The 13,848-nt window shown below is 47.1% G+C and overlaps 1 protein-coding gene across 12 annotated transcripts in view; it reads right to left on the bottom strand.

Annotated features, from left to right (window-relative positions):
* LOC108590179 (uncharacterized) overlaps window positions 1-13,591 on the bottom strand; it is a 28,410-nt gene extending 14,819 nt beyond the window's left edge. For 4 of the 12 annotated variants that reach the window (XM_054249268.2, XM_078361168.1, XM_054249267.2 and 1 more), the window contains exons 1-3: window positions 13,431-13,591; window positions 10,594-10,686; window positions 466-553 (exon numbers count right to left, since the gene is read on the bottom strand). Coding sequence is in view for 6 of the 12 variants with exons in the window: in XM_035283678.3 (XP_035139569.3) it covers window positions 466-480 (15 nt within the window). In the remaining 6 variants the exon portion in view is untranslated. Of the gene's footprint in view, window positions 1-261; window positions 422-465; window positions 554-824; window positions 954-10,593; window positions 10,687-13,430 lie in introns of all 12 variants that reach the window. The other 8 variants (XM_078361166.1, XM_078361165.1, XM_078361162.1 and 5 more) reach the window with 6 other exon arrangements.
* Between the last annotated feature and the right edge of the window lie 257 nt (window positions 13,592-13,848).

The raw sequence follows: 13,848 nt of genomic DNA, 5'->3' as shown, positions 1-13,848 counted from the left end.
CTCAATTACCTAAAAACGTACCATAAAATCAGGCAGAAAAGACTTCCCCTTATTGGACTCCCTTTCTGGAATTTGCCACGTACTTTGTGCACATTAATACATGACTTTTACTGGCAGCTGCTCTACCCCTGGTCTACAGAGAGCTGACGGTGCATCAGATGTGGCCCCTGAACAATCCCTGCTGCCCAGGAGCCCTGACACCACCGGGCCCACACCCCGTCTCCATCCACGTCTGGGGTGAGCCCTTCCCAGGACCATTACCAGTGTAGCCTCTTCCCACGCTCCTGTCACTGGGTCACCAGAGATGGAATCTAGTTGACAAGAGAAGGACTGAGGGAAGGCATGCGTTGAGTGCCAGCAAACCTGGCAGGCAGGACACTTCAGACTCAGAGAAGATTCCCAACTCCAAGGCCCAGCATTTCTGAAAGGTAGGAGACGAACAATCCACTGAGAAGATCATCTCACCTGAGGAAGAGCCATCCCTGACTCCTTTGCTTTCCTCTTCCTCTTCCGGGGTTCTTCCTCACGTATCAAGAGTCATTAGAAGTCAATCCTGAATGTTAAAAATATGTGGTTTACTGCTTAGAATTAACCCCCTCCCTGGAACACAATGACACATACAAAGGAGACCTCACCCTGAGGAAATATGGTTCCCTCTGCTGCCCACTGCACCATGGATGATAAACTCCTAGAAGAAAACTAAGTGATTTTTTCATCCCTGTCTTCAGAACCCGCTTCCCCCCGGAGAAGCCCCCAGACACACTGCATCAATGGGGAGCTGGTATAGAATAAGCTCCCCTGCAGGGCACAGACCTAGCCCTTACCAAAGCCCTGGCAGAGGCTGGGTGTGGTGGCTCAGAACTTTAATCCCAGGACTCTGGAAGGCCAAAAGAGGTGGATGGCTTGAGCAAGGAGTTGGAGACCAGCCTGGGCAACATGGTGAAACGCCATCTCTATGAAAAATACAAACACTTAGCCAGGCGTGCTGGTACACATCTCTGTGTCTGCGTTCCCAGCTAATTATGAGGCTGAGGTGGGAGGATCACTTGAGCCCAGGGGATAAAGGTTGCAATGAGTTAAGATAGCACCACTACAGTCCAGCCTGGGTGACAAGAGTGAGACTCTATCTTTAAAAAAAAAAAGTCCAGGCATGGTGGCTCAGCCTGTAATACCAGAACTTTGGGCAGCCGGGGCAGGCAGATCACAAGGTCAGGAGAAGGAGAACACCTGGCCAAGAGATCAGGCTGGCCAATATGCTAAAACCCCATCTCTACTAAAAATACAAAACTTGGCCGTGCGTGGCGGTGGGTGTCTCTAATCCCACCTACTCTGGAGCCTCAGGCAGGAGAATTCCTTAATCCCAGGAAAAGGAGGTTGCAGTGAGCCAAGATCCCACAGCTGCACGCCAGCAAGAAACAAAAAACAACCAAAAAAACACCTTGCTGCTCAATGATGGACACAGAGCAAACCTTAAACATTATTCAAAGTCAGCAAGCTTTCCAACTTGGACCCGGCAGAATGGCTCCCACAAACAGGTGTGGGGAGAAGAAAAACCTGTTCTGCCCCCAGTGAGGCGGTGACCCGAAACTGCACCATCAGCATTCACAAGCGCATCCACAGGGTGGGCTTCAAGCGTGCCCCTCGGGCGCTCAACAACATTCATAAATTTCCCATGAAGGAGATGGGAAGTCCAGGTGCGTGCACTGACTCCAGGCTCAACAAAGCTGTCCCGGCCAAAGGAATAAGGACTGTCCCACACCACGTCCACATGCGGTTGTCCAGAAAATGTAATGAGGATGAAGAGTCACCAAATAAGCTCTATACTGTGGTTACCTGGGTACCTGTTACCACTTTCAGAAAACTGCAGACCAGCACTGCGGATAAAAACCAATCTCTGATTGTCAAAAACACCAAATAAAGTTGAGGTTGGTCGTGATGGCTCATGCCTGTAATTCCAGCATGTTGGGAGGCCAAGGAAGGCAGATCACCTGAGCTCGGGAGTTCCAGACAAGGCTGACCAACATAGAGAAACCCCATGTCTACTAAAAAGACAAAATTAGCTGGGCATGGTGGTGCATGCCTGTGATTCCAGCTATTTGGGAGGCTGAGGCAGAAGAATCACTTGAATCCCAGAGGTGGAGGCTGCAGTGAGCCGAGATTGCAGCATTGCACTCCAGGCCGGGCAACAAGAGTGCAACTTTGTCTCAAAAAAAAAAAAACAATAATAGGGCCGGTGCGGTGGCTCATGCCTGTAATCCCAGCACTTTGGGAGGCTGAGGCGGGTGGATCATGAGGTCAAGAGATCGAGACCATCCTGGTCAACACGGTCAAACCCCGTCTCTAGTAAAAAAAAAAATACAAAAAATTAGCTGGGCATGGTGGCGCATGCCTGTAGTCCCAGCTACTCGGGAGACTGAGGCAGGAGAATTGCCTGAACCCAGGAGGCGGAGGTTGCGGTGAGCTCAGATCGCGCCATTGTACTCCAGTCTGGGTAACAACAACGAAACTCCGTTTCAAAAAAATAAATTAATAATAATAATAATAATAAAACAAACAGAAAAGAAAGAAACAACGCAGGCCTACCCTGAGTGTGTGAAGGAGAATCTCTGGAGCATAAAAGATATCGTGTAAATTCCCCGGCACTCTACTGTGAAGCCACAGTTGAGATCCACTCGCAGGAGGAGGAGGCGAACCCAGCGCAGCCCCGATTAGGCTCTGCTCTCCCCCTGGGGCCTTGGATCACCAGTACAGAGGCAGTGGAAGGTGAAGAATACAAAAAGAAGCATGCAGAACAGCCAATATGGACCAGAGGTGGGGTGAGGGTGTGGCTGCAGTGCTCATTGGGAGGTAGGTCACAGAAGTCCCCACTGAGAGGTGATATCAGCACAGACACCGGGGAAGGAGGTGTGCCTGCCCCTGCAGCTGTGGCACCAGCGAGTTCCAGCAGAGACACAGCCCACCTGAGGGCCTTGAGGCAGGAGCAACCTCGGCCCCAGGAACAGGAAAGAGGCCTGTGTGGCTGGAGCAGAGGGAGCGAGGAGGACACAGGCAGGGGATGAGGTCAAAGAGGTCCTGGGAACCCAGATCAGGCAGAGACCGAGTCTTCAAACATTTTTCTCCTACGACAACAAAGAATCTTCCAACATATCTCCAGAATGAACCAGAGGGCCTTGAGGGAAACATGAACTTAAAAGCTCACAGCTGGAGATTTTAATGAATGACCTAAGAAAAGAAAACTGAAAAACAGACTAACTAGCTAAACTACGCTTTGATGTTAAGGTCAAAGGTCACTGACATCTTTACCAAGTACACACTGAAACAATCAAACTTAAGTATTAGGTACCAAAGGTTTCCAATAAATGATAAAGACCAGAAAGCATGCAGACCTTGATCTAAACCAGACACAACTACCTTCAAACAGAAATTATTTTTTTTTGCAGATGGAGTCTGGCTCTGTAGCCTAGGCTGGAGTGTAGTGGCTCGATCTTGGCTCACTGCAACCTCTGCCTCCTAAATCCCTGTTCATGCAATTCTCCTGCCTCAGCCTCCTGAGTAACTGGGATTATAGGCACCCCCCACCATGCTGAGCTAATTTTGTATTTTTAGTAGACGCGATTTCACCATGTTGGCAAGGCTGGTCTCGAACTCCTGACCTCGTGATCCACACGCCTTGTCCTCCCAAAGTGTTAGGATTACAGGCATAAGCCACAGCACGGGCTAGAAACTATTTTTAAATTGTTTTTACGGTTTTTTTTGAGATGGGGTTTCACCATGTTGGTCACACTTGTCTCAAAACTCCTGAGGTCACGTAACCACCCCCATCAGCGTCCCAAAAGTGCTGGAATAGCAAGTGTGAGCCACCGCGCCTGACCTAAATTGTTTTTTAAAAAATCTAGGCCAGGCGCGGTGGCTCAAGCCTGTAATCCCAGCAGTTTGGGAGGCCGAGGCGGGTGGATCACGAGGTCAAGGTATCGAGACCATCCTGGTCAACAAGGTGAAACCCCATCTCTACTAAAAATACCAAAATTGGCTGGGTATCGTGGTGCATGCCTGTAATCCAGGCTACTCAGGAGGCTGAGGAAGGAGAATTGCCTGAACCCAGGAAACGGAGGTTTCGGTAAGCCGAGATCGCGCCATTGCACTCCAGTCTAAGTAACAACAGTAAAACTCTGTCTCAAAAAAAAAAAAAATTGTACAGTAAAAAGGATTCTAGTAAGCTAAGGTTACTTTATTATTGCAGAAAGTATCTTCTATAAAGTGAATGGAGACTAAATATAGAGAGTTTATAAGCCTATAGTAGTTGTGGGTAACCCCCCATATAGGCACCGAGGAATGAGAGCTAAGCAGAACCCTGGCACAGTTAGAGCTTGAGGAATATCTCAATTTAGAGTGTTACTACTCAGCTATTTCCTTTTATATAATCCTTTACATAGTCATATATTAGTTTATAGAAATAGGGCTTGAAGAATCCCTTCATATAATCCTCTATATATAATCATATAATAGTTGATAGTATGAGTGCCTAAAGAATATTTCCCTACATATATACCTATAATTATATCCTAGATCATAATCAGAGGAATGTCTAGAGAGGACACAGTACAGAGCATGAATTAAGGAATAAGCAGCTTATAATCACAGGAATGCCTAGAGCAGACGCAGTGCAGAGCATGATTTAAGGGAAAAACAGTTATACCAGGATAAGAATCTATGGCCCACGCGGCAGCGTTCAGTATTGTAAAGATACCCGCTGTATGGCAGGCTTGGGGTGAGAGCCACTCCTCCTGATGAAGGAGTTGTAGGACCTTGCTCCACTTCTTGTGGAAGGCTGCCTTGAGACCCGCAATCCACCTTGGTGACTGTGAACATTATCACCTCTTGTTACTGTGCTGCTTGAAAAGCATCTTCCCATAGAACCCATTGGAAGCTGCCAGAAGGTGGCGGGAACCTCGACAGCTCTGTCACTGCTATGTGACTTAAAGCATCCACCTATAAATCTTCTTACAAGTAGTTTCCCATAGATAGAAGTATTGCACACTGCACCCTCTTCACTGCGCACAGCCCACCTTCAAGCCTCGGTGACCTAATGGAAATGGATCTCTTACTGCGCACGGCCCTTGCCGTCGTGGGAACAAGCCCCTTGCCGTGAACTGTCCCTCTCCTGGCCTAAGTGACCTAATGGGGTGGACCCCATGTTTTATTGCTCACAATCCGATCACTATCGTTAAAGATGATTTCACTCACTGCCCTGCCCCCTAACCTATACACAATAAATATTCATGCTTCTGGACATTCAGGGCCTCGCCTGACTCCTCTTATAGGTGGTGTGGTCCCCTGAGCCCAGCTGCGTTTTCCTTGTACTTCTGTGTCCTGGCTCTTTATTTCTCGGATCCTGTGCCTCAGCACAGCATGAGGCTCACCCCACGACCCTGTGGGCCTCAGCCCTACAGTAGTGTACTCAGGCCTTCACGTTCATTCACCACCCACCGACTCACCAGAGCAATTTATATCGTACACCTGCAAGCTTCATTGAAAAGCGCCTTATACATATGTACCATTGTTTAACCTTTCATACCATATAATTACCTTTTCTATGTTTAGACATGTTTTGAGTTACAAGTATTTACCATTGTGTTATCGTTGCTCACAGTGTTTACTATATAACATGCTGTATAGGTTTCTGGCAATAGGCTGTACCATGTATGCTCCGCGTGTAATAGGTTATATTATCTCAGTTTATGTAAGTACAGTCTATAAAGATAACACTGAAAACACGTTTCTCAGGAGAAATCCCTATTAAGTGACACACGATTTTATGTGCATATAACGTATGCACATCCTTTACATCCTCTCAAATACTTTAAATTGCCCCTTGCTTCCCATATATTTTAAATCATCTCTTGATGACTTACATTAACTCAAGAAATGTAAATTTCTAAATAGTTACACTATATTGTTTTCCTGTATTATTTTTGTTGTTTTATTGCTATTTTTATAGGCTTCTCTCTCATTTTTTTTTCAGACATAGTTTCACTGTGTCGCCGGGTTAGAGTGCAGTGGTGTAATCTCGGCTCACTGCCATTCAAGCAATCCTCCTGCCTCAGCCTCCTGAGTAGCTGGGACTATAGTCACAGGGCACCGTGCCCAGCTAATATTTGTATTTTTAGTAGAGATGGGGTCTCACCATATTGGCCACGATGGTCTCGATCTCTTGACCTTGTGATCTGCCCAGCTCAGCCTCCCAAACTGCTGAGATTACAGACATGAGCCACCGCGCCTGATCTGGCTTCTCTCTTTTTAAAAAATTATTTTGGCTGGGAACGGTGGCTCATGCCTGTAATCCCTTCACTTTGGGAGACCAAGGCAGGTAGATCACCTGAGGTCGGGAGTTTGAGATCAGCTTGACCAACATGGGGAAACCCTGTCTCTACTAAAAACACAAAATTAGCTGGGTGTGGTGTCACTTGCCTGTAATCCCAGCTACTTGGGAGGCTGAGGCAGGAGAATTGCTTGAACCTGGGAGGTGGAGGTTGCGGTGAGCCGAGATTGTGCCATTACATTCCAGCCTGGGCAACAAGAGTGAAACTCCATAAAAAAAAAAATTTATTTCAGGCCAGGCACAGTGGCTCAAGCCTGTAATCCCAGCACTTTGGGAGGCCGAGGCGGTTGGATCATGAGGTCAAGAGCTCGAGACCATCTTGGTCAACATGGTGAAACCCCGTCTCTACTAAAAATGCAAAAAATTAGCTGGGAATGGTAGCGCATGCCTGTATTCCCAGTTATTCAGGAGGCTGAGTCAGGAGAACAGGAGAATTGCCTGAACCCAGGAGGCGGAGGTTGTGGTGAGCCGACGTCATGCCATTGCACTCCAGCCTGGGTAACAAGAGCGAAACTCAATCTCAAAAAACAAAAAAAATGTGTGCAAACACTTGGTAAATTTTGGAAAAAGAGTTCAGGAAGGCCGGGCATGATGGCTCACACCTGCAATCCCAGCACTTTCGGAGGCTGAGGCAGGTATATTACTTGAGGCCAGGACTTTGAGACTGGCCTGGCCAACATGGTGACCCCCGTCTCTACTAAAATACAAAAATTAGCCGGCTGTGGTAGCACATTCCTGTAATCCCAGCTACTCAGGAGGCTGAGGCAGGAGAATCGCTTGAACCTGGGAGGTGAAGGTTGCAGTGATCCAAGATCGTGCCAGCCTAAGCCACAGAGCCAGACTCCATCTCAAAACAAAGAGTTCAGGAAGAAGAAATCTCTTCTACCTGAATTTAGATTCCATTTGAAGCTAAACAAGTGAGTCACTATTTCTAAGTCATAAATCTTAATGACTGGGAAAAGTATGGCATGTTCAGACACAGACATTAGTGATAGAGGGTGTTTTATTCCATCCTTTTAAAACATAAAATCAACATAAATATCTGACAGCAGGCAGTTAAAAAACAATTTAAAAATCTGTTTCTCTTCCACGTTTTGGACCTGGCTACATTCAGGGAGATTTTCTCATCATGATCCTCCCATAAAGCCTGCAGGGAGTCTTGTGCAGCAGCTATGTTGGGTAAAAGGGTATATTTTGGTTGTGGTGGTTGTTGTTTTTGAGACGGACTCTCGCTCTGTTGCCCAGGCTGGAGTGCAGTGGCATGATCGTGGCTCACTGCAAACTTAACCTACAGGTGAAAGCAATTCTCGTGCCTTGGCCTCTGGAGTTGGCTGGGATTACAGATGCCTGCCACCATGCCCAGCTAAGTTTTGTATTTTGTTTTAGTCACACCTGTACTCCTGGCACGTTGGGAGGCCAAGGCAGGTGGATCACTTGACGTCAGAAGCTCAAGACCAGCCTGGGCAGCAAGGTGAAACCCAGTCTCTACTAAATTACATAAATTAGCCGTGTGTGGTGGCACGCCCTTGTAATCCCAGCTACTTGGGAGACTGAGGTGGGAGGATGGCTTGAGGCAGGGAGGCAGAGGTTGCGGTGAGCTGAGATCATGACACTGCACCCCAGCCTGGGCGACACAAAAAAAAAAAAAGTGCTGCTGAAGAAGGAAACTTGTTTTTAGTATATTCTTCTTAGGTAATATGCTAAAATGACATTCTTTTCCTTGGTTACAATTAGACCACCCATTAATTTTAGTAGATTTAGCTCACTCTTCCCTTCCCGTACCACTCTCGTGTGTGTGTGTGTGTGTGTGTGTGTGTGTGTGTGTCTGCCTTTTCCCTCTGCTTCTGGTCTCTGTTCAGGCACCCTGTGCAGTGATGACTGGCTACAGCACAGACAAGCCCCCTTTTCCTTCCTTTGAATTCTAAGAAGTATATCCCATGTTTACTAATAATTATGATGTTTCATGACATGTTCCTGGCTTGATAGAGCAATTTATTTTTGGCCTGATCTTTAATTATCCAGTAACTTCTTAAGGCATTTTTATTTGCTGTTAATATGTTAAATGAATATGTAATATAATAAACTTTCTAATGATGTATCACTATTTTATTAATGAAATAAATTAACAAATTTCACTGGGCTTTTATAATATCTAAATGTCTACATTTTAATCGACATAAAATGAACATATTTATAGGCTGGGGTAGTGGAATGTGCTTATTATCCTAGCTTCTCCGGAGGTTGAGGTTGGAGGATCTCTTTAGCCCAGAAGTTTGAAACTACCCTGGGCAACCTAGTGAGACCCCAGCTCAATATTATAAAAACTTTTACTCATATTTTTCGATATGAGTATTTAATAGAGATTGGAGTTCAACTTTCTATATATTTTTATGGTCTACCATTTTTTATACCTTGATATAGATTCATGTTTATAAACTAAGTACAATTTATTTATTTATTTATTTATTTTGAGACAGAGTTTCGCTCATTACCCAGGCTGTAGTGCAATGGCGCGATCTCGGCTCACCGCAACCTCCGCCTCCTGTGTTCAGGCAATTCTCCTGCCTCAGGCTCCTGAGTGGCTTGAATTACAGGCAGGCGCCACCATGCCCAGCTAATTTTAGTATTTTTAGTAGAGACAGGGTTTCACCATGTTGACCAGGATGGTCTCGATCTCTTGACCTCATGATCCACCCACCTCAGCCTCCCAAAGTGCTGGGATTACAGGCTTGAGCCACAGCGCCCGGCCAAACTAAGTACAATTTATATATACATTTTTATTTTTATACACATGGTGACATGCACATTTGCATAAATAGCTGTGACAGCTGGGCATGGTGGTGTGTGCCTTTATCACCAGGTATTTGAGTGGCCGAGGAGAGAGTTCAAGGCTATAGTGTGCTATGAATAAGCCACCACACTGCCATCTGGACACATAGTGAAACTCTGTCTCTAAAAATTTTAAAAGAAAATTATGACAAATATCTTAAAAAATAGGACAGTGAGGCCAGGCACAGTAATTCACATCTGCAAAAGTCACCTGCAAAAATAAAGTGGTAATTTAGACTTTCCTAGGTAAGTTAGACTGAGGGAAGACACGGGTGAGTGCGAGCAAACGTGACAGGCAGGACGCTTCAGACTCAAGAGAACTGACATCTCCAATGCCCTATGAGTAGAAGGAAAAATTCTCCTCAAATCTTGCGTTTCCTCTACTGTCACGCCACGACAATCATCGACACAGAAGACTTCTGTGACTAAATGTGTGTGAGTTCTTTCCCCACGCACCAAGCAGCAGACACTAGCTGGGTATCCTCCAATGTAATTCCGACACTGTCTACCTGGAGACAGTGTCAGATCGCACAGGTGGATGGCTCCGTCTCCAAGACTGCCTCCGCACACACCAGTCTCAAGTCCAGGCCTTCAGAACTTCTGACTGTCCAGCTTCAAACTGGGATTCCCATGACCCCCTCTTTGGGTTCAATTAATTTGCTGGAGTGGCTCACAGAACTCAGGGAAACACTTACTTACCTTTACCCAGTTTATTATAAAGCATATTGAAGAGGCACCTATGCCACCCAGAAACTCATGGAACCTTGCCCTGCTGTTTTTTTTTTTTTGAGACGGAGGGTCGCTGTTGTTACCCAGACTGGAGTGCAATGGCACGATCTCCGCTCACCGCAGCCTCCGCCTCCTGGTTTCAAGCAATTCCCCTGCCTCAGCCTCCCGAGTAGCTGGGACTGCAGGCGCGCACCACCATGCCCAGCTAATTTTTGTATTTTTAGTAGAGTCGGGGTTTCACCTTGTTGACCAGGATGGTCTCGATCTCTTGACCTTGTGATCTACCCTTGTGAGCCTCCCAAAGTGCTGGGATTATAGGCATGAGCCACCTCGCCCGGACAGCCCCGCTGGGTTTTTATGGAAGCCTGTGACATCAACATTCCTTCTACGTGGGTACAGGGTGGGAAACTCTTCGAGGAGGGTCTGAAGACCCACACCAGAAAAGCAGGAAAACATCAGAGTGAAAGGAAGGCAGGAGATCAACGGCCTGCCCCTGAGGCCTAACATACCCAATATTACAATAAATGACTGTAACAAGGGCTATGGAGGTTACAAGCCGGGAACCATGGACAGAAACCAATATATATCATAACACAACATGTGGCATTTCAAAAAGGAAGGAGACACAGAGCAGTCCACTGAGAATATCACTGTACCTGAGTCAGAGTCATTCCTGACTCCTCCTTTCCTCTTCCTCCTCTTCCAGGCTTCTTCCTTAGGTGAGATGAAAGAGACGTTACAAGCTAATCCTGAAAATGAAAGAAAAATTTTTAAAAAAGAAGTTAATCCAGAATGTTCAAAATATGCTGTGTATTGTTCAAAATCAACACACCCACTCCCCGTGCTATAACCACACACACAGAGGAAAGAACTCACTCTGTGGAAAGATGACCCTCTACTGCCCACAGCACCAGGGACAACGCAAAGAAAGTTCTACAGACAGAACAAATGAGTTTTTGAGTTCTTCAAAACTCACTCCCTCCTGGAGAAGACCACGCATATGCTGTAGCAGTGGGGAGCTGGGCTGGACTGAGCTCCCCTTCGGGACACAGACCTGTCCCTGATCAAAGCTCTTGCAGAGCACAGCCCTGCTCACCTCTCTGTGGATCACAGACTGATCTCAGTCTTCAGAAATGGAGACACAGCACCCTGATGTTCAATGACAAATAGAGATTAGAATCATGTGGGACACTGTAAATATTAGTGAGACTGCGCTTGAACTTAGTGCCTGGGAACCTCTGGAAAGGAGGCATAAGAGATGTACTTGCAAAATGCCTCGGCACTCTAATGTGAAGCCAGGGTTGAGCTCCACTGAGAGAGGACAAGCCCAGAACAACCCCCACCTTCTGGTTCTGCTCTCCCCTTGGGTCCTTGTTGTCACCGGGATCCAGAAAGTGGACAGCAAAGGAGTAGAAAGAAACATCCAGGGCAGGTAATATGGACCAGAGGGGAAGAGGGTGTGACAGGGGGAGTGTCACAGAAATCTCCACTGAGAAGCTGATGTCAGAACCCAGACCTAGAAAAGGAAGGGTGTTTGTCACCTGCAACTGAGAGGCCAGAGAGTTCTAGGAGAAATAGCCCAGGTGAAGGCCCTGACACGGGAGCAACCTCAGCTCCCAAAAAAGGAAATAGGCCTGTGTGGCTGCAGCAGAGGGAGCCAGGAGGACACTGGCAGGAAATGAGATCAGAGAGGTCCTGGGGGCATAGATCAGAGAAGGCTGGAGGCCTTTAAAAACTTTTCTCCCTGACCTGAAAAGAACGGGAAATTCTAGTTCCTCACCCATTTTAAGCAATCATGTAATTCTTTCCTTTACGTTATTCCTTAAAACACTTTCAATCAAGGAACCATCTCCTAGATTTTAAGATATGCCAATAAGTTCACCTAAGCTTCCAGGAGTATGGGGTCACCCTTACCTGAGATATGCAGGACTGCGGGGGAGCATGCGTGGGAGAACTCAGAAAGTCACTAGCGGACATGTAAGTATGGAGATGTCTGTTGGATGTCCCAGCAGAGAGCTGAGTAGATAACTGGACACATAATTCTAGAAATTAGGGGTGAGGTCTCCAAGCGACGGAAACATAAAGTTGGGGTTTAAAGCCATGAGCTGACATGATAAAGGCAGCAGACGTGGACAGAGATGAAAAGCGGTTAGAGGACGAAGCCGTGGGCCACTTCCACATTCAAAAAACGCTGAATCCAGACACAGCAGCAGAGAAAAATGGTAACAGATAAAGATGACATCAAGAAAATGGAAGCAAAGAGCAGGGACAAAGCCTTCCCAGTAGGGGCCTTGAGACAGGTGGGTGAGCCTGTTACAACTATCTTCCCTTCACCGAGAAAGGAAAAAACCAAACTGGTTTTATTGCTCTCATGCTCAACACAAAATACTTTATTTCTGGTCAAGAAAATGTGTGTTTTTCCCTACACTGCAGACTTCCACCTGGGAATCCTAAAACTTAACTCAATGCTTACACTCAATGACTTATCTATAAGGAGACAGTGTCAGATCCCACAGGTGAAGGCTTCAGTCCCACAAGACTACCCTTCACCTTACAAGCTTACACAAGTAGTATTTGTCACCTCTACTTCTGACCGACCAGATAAACACCATGGTTCCCAAATCCCCCACTGCATTCAATTAGTTTTCTAGAGCTGCTATTCCATCTGGCTGTTTCTCTACAATCTTTGTAATACGCTTTAAAACAAACGAATAAACCTCAGTAAAACCTCTGTGAGCCGCTCTGGCAAATTAATGACTGAGGAGGGTCATGGGAATCTTCAATTCATAGCCAGTGGCTTAGAAGTTCGGGCTCCAACCTGGGACTTGTAACCGACATGTGAAGTAGGAAAGCCTTCTGGAACTGAGCCTTCAACCTGTGGGATCTCACGCTTACTCCAGGTAGAGCTGTCAGAAGTGAGACAGATTACGGGTCACCTCGTTGGTGTCTGATGAACTGCTTGTTACTGCGGAGAAATCCCCACACATTCCGTGACCAGAGGCGAAGTATCCTGTGTTCAGGGTTTACTAGTACATTGAATTTGAGAGGAGGAAAGACAACCGTTTTTCCTCTGGAAGAGCACATTTTCCAGCGGGTGCAATTTGGAACGGAAAAGACAGTGTCAAAAGCAAGACCTCGTCACGTCCCTCAGTACAGGGTACGGAACGCGGTGACTGTGAAGAGAAAACCTGGGGAACAGAAGGGCCCAGCCCAAGGAGGACAAGGGTGGGGGTGGATTAGGAGAGGTGGGGGTTGCAAAATACCAGGGCGGGGCAGATGACGCGGCGCTGAGCTCCGATGGACGAGAAGGGCTAGGCTGGGAGGACTCACGAGGCGTGATCCACCCCGCGGTGAGGGATTTTACCTAACGCGGACCCGAGGAGAAATGGGACAAAAAGTGTCTACATGGCCCGAAGGCAGAGAGCCCAGGAACAGGACCAGCAGCCTCCGAGCGATTGTAACCTCTGAATTTCATGGCGACGTGTATATTTACCTAGTGTGGAGGGCACGGCGAGAGGATTTTAAGGTACGCAGGGCCGCCCGCCCCGCGCCGCGCGCTAACACCGGGTACAGTAGCGATGGAAGCGAATCTAATCTAGACAAAGGGGAACTCACGCGAGGCTGCAACACCGTCACCACACGCGACCCGCTTCCTCGTTTTGAGGAAACTGCAGGCGAGAGGTCGCTCTGCGGGATTCACTTCCGGATATGCAGGATTCACTTCCGGGTCTGCAGAAACCGGCTTGCGGGGGATGCCGGGAACCTGGAGGAGGAGGGGTGAGGGAGCTTCGCTTTTTTCGGCCTCGTTCTGATCCCGTCTGTTTTCCAGGTTTTTGTTGTTGTTTTTGAGACGGAATCTTGCTTTGTCACCCAGGCTGGAGTACAATGGCACGATCTTGGCTCACTGCAAC

Source organism: Callithrix jacchus, chromosome 22, assembly GCF_049354715.1.
Source record: "Callithrix jacchus isolate 240 chromosome 22, calJac240_pri, whole genome shotgun sequence".
Lineage (NCBI taxonomy): Eukaryota > Metazoa > Chordata > Mammalia > Primates > Cebidae > Callithrix > Callithrix jacchus.
Note: the sequence above shows the minus strand (reverse complement) of the source record. Positions and strands in the feature narration are given on the sequence as shown.